Source organism: Euprymna scolopes, chromosome 15 (genome assembly GCF_053919585.1).
Source record: "Euprymna scolopes isolate OS-2025 chromosome 15, ASM5391958v1, whole genome shotgun sequence".
NCBI classification, from domain to species: Eukaryota; Metazoa; Mollusca; class Cephalopoda; order Sepiida; family Sepiolidae; genus Euprymna; species Euprymna scolopes.
This window is the reverse complement of record NC_136496.1, coordinates 95,516,718-95,535,135: the sequence shown is the minus strand read 5'-3', so window position 1 is coordinate 95,535,135 and position 18,418 is coordinate 95,516,718. Positions and strand designations below refer to the sequence as shown.

Sequence of the window (18,418 nt, the reverse complement as noted above, 5' to 3'; positions counted from 1 at the left end):
AAGGAAAAAAAGAAAGGAAAAAAAAGAAAAAAGGAAAAAAGAAAGGAAAAAAAGAAAAAAGGAAAAAAAAGAAAGGAAAAAAAAGAAAAAAGGAAAAAAAAGAAAGGAAAAAAAGAAAAAAGGGAAAAAAAGAAAGGAAAAAAAGAAAAAAGGGAAAAAAAAGAAAAAAGGAAAAAAAGAAGAAAAAAAAAAAAAAAAAAGAAAAATCGAAATGAAGTGATTGTTTTAATATAATTATCCACTGAAATTACAAAACAAACCTGTTTAAAACGGCAAAAAAAAAAAAAAACCAAAAAAAACAAAAACAACCACCGTTACGGGTATGCAAACGGCAAAACTAAAGTTTACGAGGCAACCTTCTAATCCACTGACACAGAACATTGATTGCGAAACTGTTAGAAATTCTTTCATTTAAACCAATTCAAAAAATAATGCTTGATGTATACACAGTTTTTGAAGTGGTTTAGAAAACTTTATTTCTAAACGAGATAACTGACCATTTTTTTTTTTCTAATTCTCACATATTATGTGCCAGAGGGATCGCTCTTTCAGATGGTACTGGTTTCGACCCAATTCAATGCGGCTGACGAGAGTTCTTAGACATACAAACATACACAATCACACATGTGAGATTTATCTTACAATGTTAGAACTATAAAATTAAATAAAAGGTGATTAATAAATACTTTAGTCAAAATAATCAAATATGAATGCGTGGAATTTCAATAAATTGATAAAATAGACTTATCTCCCTTAGAACGTAAAGATATTACGAATGGAGAGGAAGATTAAAAAAAAAAAAAAAAAAAAAAAAAAAAATTTTTGATAATATGAATTAAAAAGAAAACATTAAAATTTTAATTATTGAGATAACCATTATGGGATGAAGGTAAATTTTAATTAATACTATTTAAATTAACTATTTGATTACAGTTCTTAAAAAAAAAAAAAAAAAACTAAGTAAAATTAATTTTTAGATCGTAATATGTAAACAAAGTTTATATGAAACTATTGTAGATTGAGGAAGTAATAGTGGAACATCTAAATTTAAACTAGAATTTGAAGGTGTAGATTTGTATTTGTGAAATAAATAAATTGGGGAAGAAAAACAATTAAAATTAAAAACATACCTATTTTAATATTAATTTAATCTTTTGTAATTGGTTGAAATATTTAAAAGTAGTAGTATTTTGCCGACATTTTTTAAAGTTACCCTCTCCTTTACATTGTGTAGCCTAAATTTTAAAAAATATCGCTTCCGGTTTGGCGGTGGTCGTAACAACATTGACGTCAGATTTTTACTCTGTTCTTTTCCTCCTTCGCAGTATGGGTTCGAGCCTGCCTTCCTACTAACATTTTTTTTTGTGTTTTTTTTTTTTGTTAAGACACATCCAAACACCTGGGCAACACCGGGCTGAAATGCTAGTATATATATAAGATGAATTACATTACTAATAAAATGAGTGTGACATAAATGAATTTTTGGTTTTGTATGTTTAATTCCGATATATATGCTCTGAAAGTGTGAATTCCTTTTTATTGAGCTTAATTGTGGTAATATGGGGAAAAAATTATTGAAATAAAAAGTATGTAATTATATAATAAATTATTTATATATTAAAAGCATATAAATATTTATAATTAAATGTTTGTACTTTTTTTAAGTTATAATAATAAAAATAGAAAAATTGCTATCATGTTCAATTAAATACAAAATAGAGTTGTGGAATGTTTTTTGCATGCGATTGAAGGGGTATCTGTTTATTGTGAGAATGTATTTCCTCGGACATCATCTGCATGTTTGAATTTCCAGAATTTATGGATCTTTCCTTCCTTGCAAGAATTTTTATTCCATCAGTTTGTGTGACGACAGTATGTGTGTGTGTGTGTATATATATATATATATATATATATATATATATATATATATATATATATTAGGTTGGTGCAAAAATAATGTTCTTTGATTTTGCACCAACCTAATATATAAGGGTAAAATACAAAATATATCATAAAATGAAATTATGTGGAGGCAGAATGCATGGAAAACAAAAACAAAAAGGGCAATTTGATTTAATTTGATGATTTCGTTTTACAGCATATCAACCCTTTTCAGACTTTTTAATGCCAAATCCAGTAATTTTGGCAAAAGTTTTTATGCTTCAAGTTTTTTTTATATCATTAAATATTTATTAATTGTGCTTAGTTTGGTTGTTTTATGGAGGAAATTTGTTTTTCACTTTACAGAACATGATTGAGTTTTGCAAAGGGAGTTGGGGAAAAAAGCATCAATGTCTAGTGAATTTTAAGCCAGGAAGTCAGTATTTTCAGACAGCCTTATCTGATAGCACCAGGAAGGTAAATGTTTAAATTGCTGGTGAGAATAGACATATCTCAGCAACACTTATTGTATAAGAGAAGAGAATCTAATGGCACAACCTACATCCGTTCACATGCAAAAACTCAAGGGCAGTCTATTGTGCAGCACTACGCAAATATTTTTATATCCTATATGATTGCTGCCTCATAAGTGGATTCATTCACCTTATGTGACTTTTTTTTTTTTTTTTTTTTTTTTTTATAAATCCAAGGTGACTGACAGGTATATTCTAATTTTATATATTTAAATAAATTTTTTTTTTAAGTGAATTTTTTTTTTTTTTTTTTTTTACAAGTTAGTATAAATTATATCCAACATTAAAGATTTCACCCAATGTGTAGATATTTAAACTCGAGTTTTAGATTTTATAGATCAGATAGTAGGATAGAAACTCAATATTTAAAAAATTTGTTTTCTTTCTAAATCAAAATGATAGGAAAACAACTTATACTTACAAAATCTTGTCTTATGTCATTAAAATCTTTGCCATATTTATCTAACGCTTCTTCAAAGAGATTAGCCTCAGAGGCCGACCATTCTTCCATCTCGTCACGACAAAGTACTGGTCCTCCTTGAGGTACCAAACTAGTCACAGCTTTGGCAATGTCATATACACTCTTGTGTAATGTATCCATGGCATGAAACTGAAAATGAAGAAATTTGAATTTTACAATTTATTTTAAACAGGAATTTATTAATCTGATGTCTTATATCAAATGTAAAAATAAAGTAATGAGGATTTCTATTCGATATAAATGAAGTATAAATATTTAATATAAAGATAAAATAGTAAAGCTAATAAAAATAAACATGTAAAGATAAAAATGCGATGTAAGGAAACCATCTAATTTAACATATTCAAGTGTAGAGAAACTAATTACCAATGTGACATCTCGAGATGCAGCTGCAGCACTCATGTGAAGACTTGGCTGCCTCACTGTACTTGTACAATCCAGAGCACGGGCGAATGTTCCCACAGACCTAAAAAGGATAAACAATAGTCATAAGAGAAAAATAAATAAATGAAGCAAAATTTTTATTCAATGAAATATTTAGAATAGTCACGAAAAAGACTTTTTGGCCACTAACAAAAGTATGTCTAATATTTACTATACAAATTGATAATTTACTAATAACGTCAGAACAAATGATCTTAGAAGGGGGAAGTTTAAATATAACTGTCACAAAAGTAAAAAAAAAAAAAAAAAAAAAAAAAAAAAGTAAAATTAAAAATAAAGCAAAACTAAAAAGACTAAAAGAAAAACTAAAAAAACAAAAAACAAAACAAAAAACCAAAAAAAAGCAAACAAAAAAAGCAAACAAAAAAAAGCAAAATTACAAAATAAAACTTAAACATTTTTAACTTTTTATAAAATCAGAAAGTTTATAATTTATCAAATGTTTGATTACATTAACTTTACAAAAAGAAACATTTTTCATTTCAATTTTAGCTGTCATTATCCAACAGCAATTACACAAAAACTAAAAATTTGCCAGAATTTCATAAAATATTCCAAATATTTGAATTTTTACTAATAAATAATTCTTCAAGTGTTTTGTGTAAATTTTCATGAATTGCAATTTTAAAGCGAATTTAGTATATGCGTGAAAATCAAATTTCCAACACCTCAAAAATTATTTTTTGCAGAAATTAAAATAAAGCCATGAATGAGAGATTATCTATTCTTCTTACACATTAGTTAAAATGGAAAAGAAAACTTAAACTCAATGTTTTGTCCACTTGTCATGCCGGCTTTTTCAAGAGAGAAAAGCTAAAGATGGTAAAAAACTTGAAAAAGCTCAGCTGAACAAAATGTTGAGTTTTAGGCCTCCTGCTTTTCCAATTTAACTCATGCCATTGGATTTATTTTATCGTGTGCGTGTGTGTGTATGTATATGTATATATATATATATATATATATATATATATATACACACACACAACAAAATCATGTTGACAAACCGGTTCTCACTAGATCACCGAAGTTAAGCAATGTTGAGCCTGGCCAGTATCAGATGGATGACCATTTGGGAAGGCTAGGTGTTGTATGTACAGCGCCGAGTTGTAGAAATTTCCAGGGTGATATTTGGGAGATGCACCCCCAGTTTTCGTTAAGACACGCATCTAGAAGGAAATTGATGTAAAAACCTGCGTTCTACTGTATACCCTGTCCTATAGCAGTCATCTGCACCGACAAAGGTTAGCATGAATACCAAAAAAATGGCTGGTTCTACACAAAGGCTTCACCACTATAAACAAATCATCTGTATGGATTTTGAGCAACTTAGTTGTTGTGGCAGAAGCTCATACGCCAAAATCGATGAGAGTCCATCATAAAAATGAAGCCATATTTACGTTAAGAGAAATTGATGTTAATAATCACTAGGACAATTATTTATAAACTAGCGGGGGTACCCGGCGTTGCCCGAGTGTTTGTTTCCGGGACGTGGGGGGAGTTTTAAAAAATGTTATGGTAGGTAAGTAGGAAGGATCAAACCCGGAGTCATGAGTAAAAGTAGGAAAATAAAGTGTGAAAAAAAAAAAAACAAACATCTGCAACGTTAACAGTTCGGCCACCAAGAAAAGTCTATTCCAGTTGTTTAGGAAAAAAAAAAAAAAAAAAACGACTACGGTAGGTCGGCGCGAACGTGAAAATATAATGTGAATTGTCCAGCACGCTAACCACTACGCCACAGAGCACTGCAGCTTAGTTTAGTGATTTTAAATAACTTCACATGAAAGAACTACGAAGCCAAACCGGTGTTCTCTTCTCAACTGTTCCTTGTGAACGATCCCCAAACGGTGTTAAGTGGTGGCAGGGGGAGGAGGAATTTATTAGAGAGAAAATATTTTACAACTTCCATTGATCTTAACCGATTTTGGCCGTGACTTCTCAGCAGAAAAAGTATAGAAATCTAAGATTATCGAGGAATTTGAGAAATAATAAGCCTATAACACACCTCAGATATTGTTCTGCCGTTTGTGCATATTATATTTGCATGAAATATCTTGATTTTTAATCCTATTAATGTCAAAATCAGACGGGAAAAAATGAGTTCATTTTATTTATATAGAGATTAATTGAAATATATTAGAATGTAAAAAATATATATATTTTTTTAAAAATATATTTCCTTTAAAACAAAAGTAAAATTAAACAATATCTGAAAAATATTAAAAGATCTAAACGTTTAAATTAAGATTGAAAATAATTTTATTCATTAAATCAATTTGCCATTTTACAGCTATCAATAAGCATTTTTTGTCATTTTTAATAACAAAATCATACAGTTTTTTAAAAATGTTATTTTTAACTTCATGGCAGATAAAAATATAGCACAGAGTACATTAAATTTTAACCTCTTTTTTCCCCACATCAGACAATTATAAATATTTGAAGATAGAAAGATGAATTCTAATGTTTTTTTTAAATTAAGACCATACAAACTTAGCAGATCCAAGTAATTGATGATCGTATACAATTTGAGATTATAACCTAAACTTTCAAACCATTCTTTATTTTAAAAAACTGAAAGATCAATAGAGAAATAATGCAAAATTAAATAAGGTTTTTAATTTTTTTATTTAAAAATTTCAAAAAATGTTACCTTGCTAATATTAAAAACTGGTCAATTTCCTTTGGTGTTAAGGTGTTATTTGGACCAGGGAGCCATATTAACTGTTCCATTTCTTCTAAGTTTCTCCCATCTTCTTCACCTGAAAGAATGAGAAGAGAAAATTAAATTAAAAAAAGAAATATGTAAATAAAATTCATAATTCCTAAATTCATTTCAGTAAGAAAAATATAATAATGCTGTAATGTTGGATTGCTTTCAAATATAAATATGATTTTTCAACTGCAATCAGCCATTAGCTATGATTGACATGTTATATGACCTTTAAAGTCAACTAGGATTCCATAAGATGGGAAGTGCACATTGGCTATTTTGATCATGTGACATTTTAAATTGAATTACCAGATTGTGGAGTAAACTTTAGTAATACACATGGGACTTTGAGGCTCTTTAGGGATCATTTGGTCAGAAGCAACTACTAGCTAAGTAAAGAGGGATTAATCCATACTTTTGAGGAATAAAAGAATAATAGTTGACATAGAAACAGGTTCTAGTTATCTGTTTAAAGAAAAGTATTCTAAAAGCATATATATTCAATCCTGGCATACAAAAAAAAAACAGACCTCATTAAAGTAGATATAAACCGAGTATATTTTATAAACTAGAAAAATTAATAAATCAATGGGTTATAAGAATACAAATTGATTGTTTAAGATTCTATCAAATTATAAGTTATACATTTTTCTTATATAAAAAGTTTAATCTAAATTAAAGAAATAAAGTCAACAAAGTTATAAGTAATTAAATTTTTTTTGCCCAATGACAAATCAGCCCTATTTTATTTAATGTTGAAACACAATACTAATTTTACACAAGGCCATACTTTTCCCAACAGTATTCATGCATAAATGACAATAAAACTGACAGGATTTGAACTCGCCAATTCCAAAGTCTAGCCCAATCCCCGAAAATCCATTTTTTTGTTGTTTTTTTTGTTTTTGACTTATTACATAAATCCTGGAGTAGTGTAAATGTGACATTGGATAAATGAATCAATTATTCTCATAAAAAATTGAATCGTTACCTTCTTTCATTAAAGGTGTGATTTCTGCTTGGAACTTTGAACCAACTCTAATCTCTCCTTTGTCAGCCAACAACGTTTTCTGTTGTGGATCATATACTAATGAATAAAAAAATGTATCCTGAAAAGAAAAACAAAAGAATCAATTTGTGTAATCCAGCTTATAGATTTAATTTTTATACAATGCGCACAGAAATTATAATTGAGATTGTCCAAGAAATGATCATTTAACATTCGTGGGAAGTTGGTACATCAAGGTGTTCACATCCCTTTCATGTTTTCAAATAATGTACATGTACAAATTTATCATTTCAAGTTTTTGAATGCTTCAAAACATGTCCACCAATCTGTCATTCTTTTCATCAATGCAGACTGAATGGTTGTCTCTTAAGAATGAATCCGTCCTTGTTCAATTATTTGCTGTGAATATACAGTCATGCTATAGTGATGATTTATCCGGTGCTAATTTAGAATTATTTAAAACTAAATTGCAGAAAAATATTTGATATCACGAAACAAAAATGTCATTTCCAAATCAAATAGTTCGTTTTTTTTAAACTAAGAAAATCAAAATTTGATTTTTAACGATTGATGTGAAATAATTAGGATTACAAGGTGGATCTTGCAAGTTTGAATTATTGTGGACTTATCTGCTTATTTTTTTTTCAAGATGGCGACGTGAGTCCCTTTTTGCTTATCATAAAATTTGATTTTCTTAATAAAAAAGACACACTACTTTAACTTCTTACATCATAAAGCTTTTCTAAAAAAGATTTATCTGCATTTTTTTTTTTTTGAAGAAGAAGGGTTTAATTCTAAATAAGTTAATCCTATAGAAAAGTGCTAGGTTGTCAAGTTAAATGAAGAGAATGGATTTCTAAGATGAGAATCAAATAAAATCTATATACAGTTTATAAATATTCATTTGTCTATTAAGAGCAAGTAAACATCTTTTGCATATTGAATGTCCAAGCACTAGACATTTTATACAATTCATTGAATAACAAGTTACTATTTTCATCGGTGCTTGTCTAGAATTCCTCCTATATTAAAAAACAAAAATAAAGAAGAATGTGTATGATGCACCTGTGACGGAAAGAAAATATATTCCAAAAATCATAAATTAATCAAGTAGTTTTATTTTAAAGAAAATCATTTTTAAGCAAATTTGAGTTTTACCAATGTCTATGTTAAGAATGGCTTTATAAAATATCAAGTTTTAACTTTTTGAAATTATCTCCCTCAGATCGTGTTGCGATATTGTTGCTATTCGTTTAGTCACAAATTTTGATTTTCTTATTTAAAAATAAAACTACTTGATTAATTTACATGGTGGATAATATTTTTTCCATCACATTTTTTTTTTTTTTTTTTTTAAATATAATTTAAAACTACATTGCCCAAATTAAACTCCAAGTAAATTAATAGAGATGGAAAATTGTGGGAAAAAGAAAGAGTTCAATATTTCACTTTTATTCGGTAATTGAAGGTGATCACCACAGGCCCAATGCATAGCCTTCATGAGGGATTAGCATCCTAAGATAAGATATGGTTGAAGGAACTAAAGAGTTCTGATAGGTGTGAGAGCAGTCTGCTGGACTTGATGGCTACAATTTATTAGTATATTTTTTTTTGATCATCTGGAGCAGAAGATGTGAACATAAATAGCATTACTTCTTGTTCAAATATTTATTTTGATAGAATGCTAATTAGAAGAGATAACAAATGTCCTATGTTTCACTGGTTAGGGCAATCAGACTAAATTGGTTATGACTGTCACAGTGACGCAATAAGTCAAAACTAGCTTGATACTGAAAGGTGAATACTTCCTTGTTTGTGATAAGGGACTTTCGGAACAAAAGGTAGAAATCTTTATCCAGCTAGCTTTAGTTAAGGTGGTTATCAGAAGCGGCAGATTAGTTCAAAAACTAAGATTAGACATTTTATAACCAGTGCCTCGCCCTAAATAGGGTCAAGATGAAAAAGCACTCAAGATAAACTGGTTCAAGCAGTGGTTGGGCATAATCCCTTAAAAGAACTACCTAAAGGGGATCTGCAACACGACACTAGCATATAATTTTAGGGTCAAGTACTTAAATACTTTCTTTAGACAAGCCCTAACAAAGACATTTTGAGAGTTGTCATGGTTGACTTTTTAACCTTGACTACTGGATCAGGTTGCAAAGGCAAGTTTACAGTTTAAAGTTTTGTTACACTAAAGCAAGTTGGTTGCAACAAATGGCCAGGACTTGATTGTCAGTCCATATTCTTGTGGTTGTCGCTCATGTTTATACTGTCACTAACATATTCAATTATTGGTTTGATTAGGGATTTATCACTGGTCAAGTGACCATTGGGGTAATCACATTGCTGAAGGCAGTGATGGTAGGAGAAAAAGAATAAGACTACAAGTTTGAGTTAATGATTTTCTTTATGAGAAAATGTGTTTTTAATGAAGTTAAAATATTTTTCAAAATAAGCACATTCATGTGTAAGTTTTGATAAAACTATTTGGTGCTTATTTTAAATCAAATTTTATGAAGAAGCAAGATGGGATCTGGGAGCCACCATTTTGATTTAAAATTCAAGGGCAGCCATTTAATTAGACTACAGAAATTTTGTTTCATCTTAAGAATCGCTAAAAATTGTAAATTTTGATTTTCTTAACTAAAAAAACTACTTGATCAATGTACGTGATTTTTTGGAATTACACCTTTGTTTTGTGATGAGTATGTACATAAAACACTAAAAGAACATCCATCCTTTTTTTGTTGTTTTAAAAGTTCTTCACCATCTTTAAATTAAAAACAGTTACGATCAACATTTTCAATTTACCTAATGAAATTAAAAAACATATACAAAATGTTAAGGATTTAAAGTAATATTCCTACTACACCATTACTAAAATAGTCTCATTCAATTCATACATTTAAATGTTTTTTCTTCTTTTTTTAAACATTTTTAATTTTACTAGTCTTACATTTTATTAATTCAATTAGCTAACTCAAGTGAAGCTGTTAAAAATTGAGTGAACACATGCAATTTTAAAACTACAATGAACATGGCTTTTAATTTATATTATCCACCTGTGTGGATTATAAAAGGCATCATTTTGGACTGGTGGGAGCAATTGCAAATTAAATTTAATAGGAAGAAGTCTGTTCATAAAGAAAGGTGATAATGTCAACTCTATAAGTTAATCATTCTATTACTTAAGGAGTTGGAAAAGAAAACAACAAAAAAAAACACTTCTAGGATTCATTTTTTTACAGTTAACGCCTTAAAACAGTGACCATGATGAAAGATTTATGAACAAAGTTTTAAAGTTTTAACTTTGAAACTTTGTTTTCTAATTCTTCTAACACTTTATTTTGAAAGATTTTTTGTGATCATAAAATTTTTTCAATTAGCAAAATAGTATGAAAAAAAAAAAAAAGCAAAAAAAAAAAAAGCAAAATCAAACTAAATATTTTTAAAAACATTGTTTTAGTTTAAGATTAGGTTTTCTTTACTTTTACACTTTTCAGGAAGAAAACAGACACTTTGCTGAATTGATATACTCCAATTGTTACACTCAATCAAAAATAGTTCGAGCACCTGTTAACTATCGTAAATATTTTCCCTATTGAAGTTTTGATCGAAATTGAATGTTGTCAATTAGAATAATTCCTATTTCAAGTTTATTTTGCTTTAAGAAATCATTTATTTTCTTACTGCACACTCAGGAATTATTAATCAATTTGTATAAATGTATTTTGCCAAAAGTAATTTTGGCTCAATTTTTTCAGAAGTTATATTTCAAATTTCTGAATTAAAAAAAAAAAAAAAAAATTCTTAAAAGAATCAAAGACAAACAAGAAAACTGAATTGAAGCTGTACAGTTCTTGAAATGCTTTTACCTGATGATGAGCACAAGTTGAGTATTCATAAATATCAAAAAAATAATTTATACAGAGTTAAATTAATTCCCATCATATCTGGTTTAACGTTTGTTTTATATGCTGGCATGCGTTGGATGTGAGTATCTGTATTCAGATAAGCTTGTTTAATCTTCATTAAAACATCAGAATGGCTACACAGAACTGATGCATCAATCAGTGTGTTAGTTACCTTGAATCTCCGTCACCATTAACTACAGATCTAATGTCTTATTTGTTGACTCAAAAATCTCATCTAATATTCACAAGTTTTTTTTAAGTGAAATTGACACATTTTAATTTTTAGTTTCAAATCATATTGCAAACATTTTTGATATAGCAGTGAAAACTCCAGAAATCAGGCTACTTGGGTTGAGTGTGAAAAACCTTATCTATACTCCTATAAATTCGTTTTTCTTTTGTGTGTATTGATATTCATATTAAAAACCCTCTTTTCTATTAGAATTTATTTGCTTTCCCACCAAAAATGTCCCGCAAAATGTGACATGAGGTCGTTTTTAACGTGGGGTTAAACTAGCTCCCCCCAAAAAAGGCAAAAGGGGCACTCTGGTTGGGACCAAAAATAGTAATTTGTCCCAGTATAGAGGGTTTCCCCTCCATTGACCAGGACACATTACCTTAAGTGCAGCATCTGCAGAACAGATACTACTAGCATTACAAGTTGATTTTTTCTTTTTAGATAATTGTTATTTTATCAACTTGCATGAAAAAGAGCTATGTAAAAGATGCTCAAAACCATTTGAATTATGCCAATACCATCAGTAGTTTAAAAGTTATGAGAATTTTAAGTGCCAAAATTTATGCTTTTCCGTGGACGTTTTTCTGTAGAAAAAGTGGGCTGCATTACGGACCTCAACATTTCAAGAAATTCGGTAATTTTGACACCATTTATTTATTTTTCAAGTTATTCTCATGAAATTTGGCAGTCTTATGTAAAATTGTGTGCTCTTTCTGATTATGCAGTCAAATCTAATGTATCTCTTTATCATAAGCCATGAATTATAAATTCAGATGTACAAATTTCAATTTTTTTAAAACTGGCGCATGGTATCATACAGTGGGTGTCTATGAACAAAGTTAAGTATTATAGAAGTATTTAAATATAGCTTTATTGTGAATAGGCATTTTCCTGCCTCCTCACCAAAGGAGAGCTATATCTTGGGTGTAGCTATTGAATGCCTAAAGAGCATTCATGACCGGTATTTACTACTCCCTTCAAAGAAAAAAAATGGAGTAGATATGAATTAATCTCAGAAATATATCAAAGAAAAATTTTCATATAGATTTTGGATTTCTGTAAAAGATGGAAATTCCCATAGTCGACCAGAATTTATGCATTTTGGGACCAGTCCAATTGTTAATTTTGTTAATCCTCTATCTGGCACAAAATATACCCCTATTTTCTGCGATGCAACCCTAAATCGTACTTTACATGAATCCTCTATGTAACTTTTACAGTGCCAGGATACCAGGAATCCTGATAAGCAACAACTATATATTCACCAGTTGATGGTAATTTTTGTCATTTCTATTCTGCTGTTTTACTGAAAATTCAATTATGTAAACAAAGAAATAAAACTAATTTTTTTTACCTTGTTTCTACCTTAACATTTAAAATTACTTCTATAGGTTTTAAGGTATGCTGAAAACGAATATCGCATTTAAATTTCTGCAAATAAATAAGGATATTAAGCAATGTCATTTCTTATTTTATCGCTGGTGGCCATCTTGATACGCACAAGCGCAACCCCAAGAAACTATGCAGAAACGCGCATACCAAGATGGCCACCAGCAACAACGTAAGAAATGACATTGCTTAATATCCGGAAAGCTACTTATTTGCGGAAAATTTAAATGCGATATTCGTTTTCAGTATACTCGAAAACCTATAAAGGTAGTCATTTTAAAGAAAAATGTTAAGGTGGAAACAAGGTAAAAATTTACAAAATCCATCACAATGAAATTCTTTATCGAACCGCCTAGTTATTTGAATTATTATTATTATTATTTAGATATCCTCATTTAAAAAAAACAAAACAAAAACGTGTTTGTTTTACAGATTCGAAAAAATAATCTTGACAATGAATTAAAAATAAATTCAAGTTTCACGATATCTTTTTTTTATTTAATTGTTAAGTAAAAGTACAGAATAGTTAACAAAAAACACCCGTCCTTCCCCATGTTAAAGAATGGGTTTCTAAATAATAACATTATTTCAGCATGGTAGTATAAGTGCACAAGTACCTTTTATTTGTTATGCTTTTGTTTTTTTGACCACTAAAAAACACAATTCTCCCTTAAGTACAAATAAGTAGTTAAACGCATGTACTTAGTACATTTTGTTGTTTTTTAATGCTTTTAGTGCACGTGTACTGAAAATGTTAAAAACAACAAAATAGTATTGTTTGGAAATCAAATTTGAAAAACTTGAAAATAATTTTTTTAAATTGACGAACTCAGAATAAAAAATGACTAGTCTAGTAAGACGAAAGCAGAAACTATTTTTTTTTTAGTCAGCTCAGCGCATGACGCGCTTAGCAATCGTTTTTCCGTAAGCGAATTTGATTTCTATAAAAGATAACATTTGAAGTAAAATTCCGCGCAATTAATAATTATCAAATATTCACATATACATGAAAATAATTCTGAAACTATTATTTATATGAAAATGGATGATATATGCAGATTTATCTCAGTCAGATTTATCTCATCAATTTTGAAATATTCTTCGTCAACTTTGCTCGGTCGTAACTTTGCTTCCTATCGTCATAAAAATAAAAATCAAACACCAGTAAAGATGGACTTCTTTGTTTATATAGCCTGTAAAATTTCAGCCATATCCAATCAAATTTAACCCCGCGCATGTGTCTCCAAACGTAACGTATAAAATGAAAACATTGAAAAAAGTGTTTCCCTTTTTGTTGTCATTTTTTTAACCAATTTTTCATTTTTAACTTCGAGCATGAAAACATTGAACGCATAAAAGAAAAATAAATTATCATTGGAATGCTTATTCTATTCTCTTTTCATGAATATAATTCTTTTAAAAACTGACTAACAAATAAAAAAGATATGACTTGTTGAAGCACATTAGGTATGTAATATTGCCGATGTCCACGAAAATACAGCATACGCTTGTAATGCTAATACTACACTTTGATCTCGGCCTGAAGGCCAAGAACAGAAAAAAGGCAACCCTCTTTTCTATTTATTTAAAAAGAAAATACAATTTTCTTATATATGGGTTGTTGCATTGCATTCACTAGCAAAAGATCTAGCTAATTTGCATATTCTTTTAAACATTCATTTTAATTAATTCCCTATTACTTGCTTTGGTTTCCTAATGGGATAATCATCTTTAGTTAACTATTACGTGTAATTATATTCATGCAGATATTCTACATTTCTACTTGCATAATATTTGCGAAAAAAGTTTATAGTAAACACAAAATTGTTTCCGTATATATTTTTGTTTAACGAATTTTGTCTACCAAACTCCTCCTAGAGTTTTTGCTCTACAAACATGAAACTTCATATATAAGGTATTTGAATCTATGCAAAACTTTATATTTGGGTTTTAGCCTGGAAAAATCGGCGCAAAAGTGTGAAAATTAAAAAAAAAAAAAAAAAAAAAAAAAAAAAATTGCCAAGTGAAGGTTGAACGCCGGCATTACGAATGCATAAAGTAGTATTTATTGGTTCATGTTTTCATTTTTAGCCTTGCAGTAAACATGTTTTCATAACCCAGTCATTGACAGAGGCAAAATAAATCATGAGCTGAACATTTTGGTTTCGATTCTCGGTGGTGGCACAGGAGTCTTTTTTTTCATATACTTTTTAAATCATTACTATATATTGCATCCAATCTATCTATCTATTTATTTATATATCTATAAAAGTGAAAATGTTTGTCTTTTCTCTTTGGGAGTTAAGGAAGACTATTATACAGAAAGGCATTACCTTATATCTTCACACTTTTTAATATATACATATGAACATAACCTTATGAACAGTACATAGGGGCCGAGCAAAGCCGGGCAAAACTGCTAGTAGTAAAATATATTTTGAGAAAACAAGAAATATAGGACTCTGAGAAGATGTGACGAAATTAAAAATGTGACAAACTTCAAGAATAAAACAATCTAGATTAGTTTCAAGTCTATAATTTTCATGAAATAGAAATGTAGTCTTGATTCTATTTACTTCAATTGTTTTTTTTTCATAAGGTTCTTAAATAAAACAAATAAAAAGCAAGCAAAGCATGCAGGGTCCCTGTGAGTGCATAGTGAACTAGGCATAAAAAAATGACTAAGTTCAGTATTGCCCCCCTGCCCAGTCCCCAGAGGACGTTAAATCCTGGTAAAACTAAACAAATGGTGCAGTTTTAGCCCATAACATATGTAAATTTGAATTCTGCACCATGAAGGAAAAAAAAAAAGAAGACCAAATCCATCACTGACCCAGTCATCCCAAATTTAGCCCCCAAGGCGTAACATATTTAAATTTGAGTTCAGCACCATGCAAAACTGCTAAATAGACATACACAGAAAATTTTGGACAAATATGGTAAAATAGTCCTAAAAATGGAGTGTTTTTAAAAGAGCCGATGGGGCACATCCAAGAGTTATCATATATCATATAGACAAACAAAATTATATAGAAATCAGTTACAACTTTTCGGAAAGTTTTATAAAAATCTAACTCATATTTTTTAAATAAGCACAAGTGTCAATTTTAGCCATTTTAACACGAAAGGCACCCCTAGGCAGACCAACTGGAATTTTCCTGGAAAATCCATTCCGTTACCTTTTTTTTTTTTTTTTTTTACTCATGTTTAATGTTTGTGCAAAATTTCAAAAAATTCCAAAGCGCAGTTATTGAGAAAAGTGTGGACAGATGAACGGACACAAAGGTGAATCCTTTTGTCGGGGGACCAAAAAGTCCCATTTAAAACCATTCTATCAAATAACTAAGACCCTATAGTATAAATGGTAGTTATTTTTAAGCCAAGCTTAAATTGAGGAGTTAGAACCAAGAGAAAAAAAAATACATAAAATAAAAAGAGTTCATCTTATATTCTTTACATATATAAAACAATTTTTTTCTTTTGGAGGTTTACACCAATTTTCACTAGGTTTTAGATGTATGGAGAACAGGAGCCTTTGATGATAGGGACATGTTAAAAGAATCAATGAGATGAGAGTTCCAAAGTTAGATGTAGAACAGTTGAAGTAGCAAAGCCAGTTCACGGGGAAGGCCAAGGAAAATATAAGCGAGAAGGATGGGATAAACAAGTGATAAGAGGGATAAACCAAGACTTGGTCAGAGATAGGTTAATAATTTTTAAAAACAGTTTAACATATGCCAGTATGTAAAACAAACATTAAACTTAATATGTTGATATGTCATTATGACCCTCATTATTTTTTTTTTTAAAGAAACCTTGTTATATGTAACAGATAATATTTTTGCATGCAACTTGTTTAAAAATGAAAAATTACTTACTTCTTTGTTCAAATAAGAAAGTAAAGATTCTGTTTCATTTAGAAGTGTAACGACACATTTGCCTCGGATGTGTGTGGCTGGTAAAGTTTCAACTTGTCTTGACAAGAAAAGTTCCCGATGTTTCAACTGGTGACGTTGTTTTTCAGTAATATCATCATTAACTTCTTCGGAATCTTCTTCAACTGATGATGCAACTGAAATAGGAAATTTAAAAACATATTTAAACAATCACAGATTTTTTTTTTTTTTTTTAAAGAAAAGATTAAATAGAATGGTTTAGCAACAAAATAAAAATTGCCAACAATCAATAAACAAGATTAGAGTAAAAATGTTGAAATTTTTTGCATAAATATCTAATTCTACGGTCAAGAAAATCTAAAAACATTTACCTGCAGAAGTAGCGGTAGGGGTACTTGGTGCAGAAGGATCATGAGGAGAATCTTCAGAAGCTTCAGAGAATGGAAATTCTGTAAGAAAAAGAAAAAGGAGGTCAATAAAAAGAGCAGGATCAGTTGAGGGGAAAAAATGGTACCCTTCTAAAAGTCTAACTTTTTTCACAAACATATTTTAATAACTAATATATATATATATATATATATAATACACCAGTCAGGAAACACCGCTAAAAAAAAAAAAAAAAAAAAAAAAATGTAGTGAGTATCTATGTGAGTGAAAAAAAAAAAAAAAAAAAAAAAAATGTAGTGAGTATCTATGTGAGTGAAAAAAAAAAAAAAAAAAAAAAAAAAAATTAGCCACATTAGCCAGGCTTGAACCTGTAATGTTAAGAGGGGGGGGGAAAGAAATAAAAGCGAACGGCTTAGTCGCCGCACCTACCATAACAAACGATGTTGATGGCATTCAAAATAAGGCTAGTCATTGCAAGGCATATGATGACTTTGCAAAAAGGTTGACGAAAAAAGTAACCCCCTCCTTGTAAAAAAATGGCCCACTTGATGGTGAAAGAATGAATGTTTTTGGCAAATTTTTGGATATTTGTCGGCCGAGACCGATTTTTCTAACAATATCAATTTTGTCATTTGATGTGTCTGTCAAGTTTTTAGCAAACACATGCACAAAGCGACCTTTGAGATTTAAATAACAGAAGAGTGGGGGTACCTGGCATTGCCCAGGCGGAGAGAGGTGGTGTAGTAAGGATATTGAATAACTCCCAGAAAAAAAAAAAATTAGACACAGCCAGGATGGAGAGAGATGCGAAAAAAAAATAAAAAAATAAAATAAATAATTAGCGAAAAAAAAAAAAAAGTATGTGAAAACTAGTTTAAGCGATCTTGAAAATAAATCAGTTTTTGTTTTAAAAGAAAAAAAACAAAACAATCACATGACGTAAACCTCGGAATAAGAAAAATGTTATGGCAAATAAAAAACTTTTCACCCTGTTTGAATGTTAAAACTTAAAAACACCATTACATGGGCTTGAACGTGAAAACTAAAAGCTTACAACCCGACCTCGTTACCCACTGCCCCACGACAGTATCAGCGAAATAACATTTTAAAATTCTTTAAACCAATTCAAGAAAGAATGCCTGACGTGCATGCTTTTCAAAGTCGTTTACAAAGCAATTATTTTTTTCCGACTCTCCCTTATTATAAACATTTATTTCTATACAAAATAATTGAAGCATCACTCTTTCAGATAATACTGGTTTCGATCCGGTCTAATGCGGCTGAGAAAAGTTTGAGACACCGAAGCCTTGAGGTGAAGGCAGAAAAGAAGGTGATAACTCGACAACTTACCGTGACACTAAGAGGGCAGAGAAGTGAGAATGAGTGAAATTAAATGATTAAAAAATTAAGTGAAGTTGACACAGGTGCGTAAATTTAACAAGGTCAAACATCACACCACACTTAACTTTGGCTGCAAGCCAGTTTCTGCATATTTGTTTGTTTCAACAAGATGGGGAAAACCAGCACCCCATC

General features: G+C 29.7%; 1 protein-coding gene across 9 annotated transcripts in view; it reads right to left on the bottom strand.

Annotated features, from left to right (window-relative positions):
- Positions 1-18,418, bottom strand: part of LOC145294000 (metastasis-associated protein MTA1-like) — a 157,147-nt gene that overhangs the window by 75,288 nt on the left and 63,441 nt on the right. For all 9 annotated transcript variants that reach the window (XM_080140919.1, XM_080140916.1, XM_080140918.1 and 6 more), the window contains exons 4-9: positions 16,870-16,947; positions 16,481-16,674; positions 7,041-7,158; positions 5,990-6,098; positions 3,262-3,361; positions 2,836-3,024 (exon numbers count right to left, since the gene is read on the bottom strand). In XM_080140919.1, coding sequence (XP_079997045.1) covers positions 2,836-3,024; positions 3,262-3,361; positions 5,990-6,098; positions 7,041-7,158; positions 16,481-16,674; positions 16,870-16,947 — 788 coding nt within the window. The remainder of the gene's footprint in view (positions 1-2,835; positions 3,025-3,261; positions 3,362-5,989; positions 6,099-7,040; positions 7,159-16,480; positions 16,675-16,869; positions 16,948-18,418) is intronic.